This window comes from Octopus bimaculoides, chromosome 19 (genome assembly GCF_001194135.2).
Source record: "Octopus bimaculoides isolate UCB-OBI-ISO-001 chromosome 19, ASM119413v2, whole genome shotgun sequence".
In the NCBI taxonomy this organism is placed as follows: domain Eukaryota; kingdom Metazoa; phylum Mollusca; class Cephalopoda; order Octopoda; family Octopodidae; genus Octopus; species Octopus bimaculoides.
The window spans coordinates 2,216,311-2,221,011 of record NC_068999.1 but is presented as its reverse complement, the minus strand read 5'-3'; the positions used below and the strand labels follow the sequence as shown (position 1 = coordinate 2,221,011).

At 37.8% G+C, this 4,701-nt stretch overlaps 1 protein-coding gene across 2 annotated transcripts in view; it reads left to right on the top strand.

Moving 5' to 3' along the window:
- Window positions 1-1,148, top strand: part of LOC106880387 (N(6)-adenine-specific methyltransferase METTL4) — an 85,069-nt gene extending 83,921 nt beyond the window's left edge. For both annotated transcript variants that reach the window (XM_014930299.2, XM_014930297.2), the window contains one exon: window positions 596-1,148. In XM_014930299.2, the coding sequence (XP_014785785.1) occupies window positions 596-685 (90 nt within the window). In that variant the 3' untranslated portion in view covers window positions 686-1,148. The remainder of the gene's footprint in view (window positions 1-595) is intronic.
- The last annotated feature ends 3,553 nt before the right edge of the window (window positions 1,149-4,701 follow it).

Below are 4,701 nucleotides of genomic sequence, written 5' to 3'. Positions count from 1 at the left end.
CCTGAACATTTCCCTTGAAAACTGTTATCTTGAAATGTCAGGAGTTGGCGGGGGTGGGGTGGGGGTTAGTGGGTCTTTGAGGTAAGAGGGGAGGGAGAAGGTGTGGATGGGGAAGGTGAGAGTGTGTATAGGTTGGGAGGGGGGATGGATAAGGGGAGGAGAGAGAGAGGGAGGGAAGGAGAGAAAGGAAAAGGTTATGGAGAGTAACATGGTGGAGAAATGATTTATAGGTAACAGTGGTGGTGGTGGTGGTTGGAAAGTGGGTATGGGTTGGGGATAGGAGGGGGTGGTGAGGTGAAGGAGGAGTACGTTGCTGGAGAAAGGACTGGGCGAGGGGGATAATGGAGTGATAATGGGGTTGATGTAATCAACTTACCCCCTCCAAAATTTCAGGCCTTGTGCCTATAGTAGAAAGGATTATTATTATTATTATTTGGAGTAAAAGCAGTGAGCTATCAGAAGCATCCCATCACTTTATTCCTTTCCTTTGTAGATCTGTGGCATTGTGTTTTACCAATATTTCTAAGTTCCTGATCCATAAAAATTTTCTTGAGCAGAAATGTCTTTCACTTGTTTTATTTTTGTTGTATTCCAGGTTTTTAAACACCAACATTTGGATTACTTTGAAGATGTAGAAGACCTGGAAAGCACTGGATCTGACAAGGATCAAAGAGATGAAGGATGAACAAAACTAAAGAAATGCTGGGTCTAGCAGGGACCTGGAAGTTTTAAGGGTGGAAGAATACCAGAGAAGTGTTGAGTTTGCACCTCCCTCCACCACACACACAGATAGGGGTTGTAGAAGCCTTACATAAATTGAATTTGGCAGAAGTGTAGAAGACCAAAGAATTTTCAGGAATTAAGAACTACGAAAGTTGAAGAACTTTAGAAAAGGTTTAAATTTGGCAGTCTTTGAAGTAGTTCGCATTAGGAATGGCATTCAGCTGTGGAAAGTGGACATTGAAACTTGATGCTGATGTCTGACCTGCTGGATACTGTTAAACTATCCAACCCATGCCAGCATAGAAAATGGACATTGAAACACAGTGTGTGTGTGTGTGTGTTGTACATATTATACTCTCAACCAAGTTTATCAGAGTTTTGAAAAAATAAAACTGTGAAAGACACAGATTTAACATTAAACTAAAGACACAGTTGTTTTCTTGTTTTTAATTTTACATTCCTTGTATAAAAGTTATTGAACATCAGCTATGAACATCAGTCAATGGCTGATCTCTGCTGAATGTGGTGTGTTAAACACTTATTTATTTACTGACTGAAATTTCTTTCAAAGTTGAAAAAAGGGAATACAAAGACAGAGAAGAAAAATCCCCCTTGTGGCAACTGCTTGCAACAATCAAGGAAAGGGGGAGATAATTTCAGGAATTTAGAAATTAACCAAAGTTAATTTACATGCTTAGAAGAAATCTGATTATTGTTTGTGGGTAAGGAGGAACAACTATGGACATATTTCAGTCTATTGGACCTCATCAGCATTGTATTGTATAACAACATTGTTGTATCAGTTGACAAAGCTTTCTTTTATGTATGTATGTATGTGTAATGCACACATACCTGTATACATGCATGCACACACACACATATGCACACATATACTCACACACACTCACACACACAAATATGGGTGTCTTCTACTTTTGCTTTGGACTGACCAAAGCTTAGTGAGTGAATTTGGGAGATGGAAACTGAAAGAAGCCTGAGATGTATATATTTATGTGTGTGTGTGTGAGTCCTTGTCTTGAGATTTGTGTTAATTGCAAACAGTCGTTATGGTCAAAGAAGCAAGGTCGTTGTGCCACTCTTGATTTCTGCCCCAACGAATTCTGAACATGGAAAACTAGATGTTGACATGAAACATACATACATACATATATACATACATGCACATGCACACACATGCATGCATACATACATATACACACACACACAAATACGTATGCATATATGTATGTGTGAGTGTAAGAGTATGGATGTGTGTGTGTAAGTAGATAGGTTGAACGTATATATTTACAGTATACATATGCTCATAGCTCGTGTATGTGTGAATGCGTGCACGTGTGTTTGTGTGTATATATTTACATAAACTCATGTAATCAAAGCTAAATCATGCACCCCTTCCCCCACACATGGATGGGTATGTATGGGATTGGGTGGGGGGTCAGAACATTTCTCTCAACCAAGCAATGAAATTCCAAAGACATATCCATTTCAGTATTCTTACTTTTTATTCTTTCTGTAATTTCCATCTTGGAAAATATTTGCAGAATGTCGGTTGGAAATGAGTTCATGAATTGGGTGGAATTGTCGTAGTATGTTTAATAGCTGTGGAGGTTTTAGTTCTAGTCACAATCCCAGGTTTCGTGGGTTCAAACTCACTGCACTCAATTTTGCATAAGCATCTTCTACCACAGTTTCTGGTTGACGATGCCATCTGATTGGAATTTGGCAAATAGGAACTGTGCATACACACACACACAATATGTGTGTGAAAGTAATTTTCATTTCTTGTCCCTGGGAATTCTAACTGTGATCCACTAATATTTTTTATGTAGTCGATATGCAGGACCTGCTGTAGAGCCCAAGGGTTAGCAGTGGGCCTTAAAAGCCAGCTCAGAACCCATGGCAGGGAGCCACAACATTGCTAAGGTAAAAAGGGGCAGGAGCGCAAAAAGTGGTCATACTTTGATGTGTGTTGACAACCGCCTGGCCCCTTTTGTTTATACTCATGCCTTTCATTTGGCAAGAAGCTGCCTACCTCTTAAATATATCTCCACTCGATGGGGACCTTAATCTAGCAAGTCACTTGGTAACCTCACTGGTGTTGATGTCACGAAAATTGCTGGTTAGCGTCAGGAAGGGCATCCAGCCGTAGAAACTTGCCAAAACAGACATTGAAGCACAACACATTGCCCTGGTTCTTAGAATCTTGTTAAACCGTCCAACTCATTCTATCATGGAAGACGGACATTAAAAGAAGAAAAAGATGATGATGGTGGTGGTGGTGATATATAAAATCCATGTGGACTGGGACTTCAACTTTTTTTTTCTATTCCCAGTGGGAAAAACTTGAAATCCCAATTTAACACGAACTTTACAATAAATTCGATTCTACCTCAGTATGGCGTCATCTCATCTGTAAATGATCTGTTATTCTTAAACTTGCTTTAAAATAATAAACTTTAATTCAATATTTATATAAATACACACACGTGTGTATGAATGTGTGTATCATAATATCTAAACAGTGACTGTATGTCAGCACCGTGTAGTTTTGTACCTAAGAAAAAGTAGAATGTTTTGTAGTAACATATCTTTACAAGGAGCAGGTCATGGCTGTGTGACTTCTTAAGAAATTTCGTTCCTTTTGACTGCTGTCAGAACATAAACTGAGAATATTGTATACCCCCAGGCCCCTGCAGCAGACATTAGCAAAAGATACTGAAAAAACATTGTTCTTCACAGCAGTCGATTCTTTCTAAAACATTAGTTTATCGAGTTAATAAGGTCTCCCTTGCATAGATTAGTATATATAAAAAAAAAAAAACAAGAAAAATTATACAAAATTTATTGAAATTTCTCCCCAAAAAGAAAACTCTCATAACACACACACACACATCAAGACACTTATTGCTTCACTCTCACGATATATCTGGAGCTTAAAGGATAATATTTCTATAACAATTATGGAATCAATTGGTTTCTTTGTAGAACGGCTATTTCTCTGCATTATTAACAACAGGCGATGGGATCTTTGTCTTTCAGAGGAGGGCAACAGCGTATTGCAGCCATTTGCAATTTAAAATAAAGAAACGGATTTGCAAGCACTCCCGTCAACATTTATTCATGAATTTTATTACTACTACTACTACTACTACTAATAATAATAATAATCCTTTCTACTCCAGGCACAAGGCCTGAAATTTTTTTGATGGGGTTACGTCGATTACATCGATCCCTGTACTCAGCAGGTACTTACTTTATCAACCCGAAGGAATGAAAGTCAAAGTCGACCCCGGTGGGATTTGAACTCAGAACGTAATGACAGATTAAATACCATTAAGTATCTCTCCTGGGTTGCTAGCGATCCTGCCAGCTCACTGCCCTTATTAATAATAATAATAATAATAATAATAATAACAATAACAATAACGATAATGATAATGATAATAATAATAATAATAATAATAATAATCCTTTCAACTAAAGGCACATGACCTGAAATTTTGGGGGAGGAGGAGACTCGCCGATTATATCGACTCCAGTGTTTCACTGGTACTTCATTTATCGACACCTAAAAGGATGAAAGGCAAAGTCGACTTCGGCGCAATTTGAACTCAGAAACGTAGAGTCGGATGAGATTCTACCGTTATCAATAATTTTCTATTTCACACTCCATCATAGGAATGAGGCCAACTTGAAGACAATGACCTCACACACATACACACACACGCACACATGTACACATGTTTGTGTTTCGGCCTCAAAAGCTTTGGCTAATCTATAATGAAGTTGTAATGGCACATCTGGGAAATCGCTTGTTAGTCTGGAATTCTTGACTTCTTACATTGATAATATAATCTTACATTTGATATTTAGCAATATGATGTAGTAGTTGGTTGTGGAAAATAACAGCATGGAATATAATATATATATATATATATATATATATATATATATATA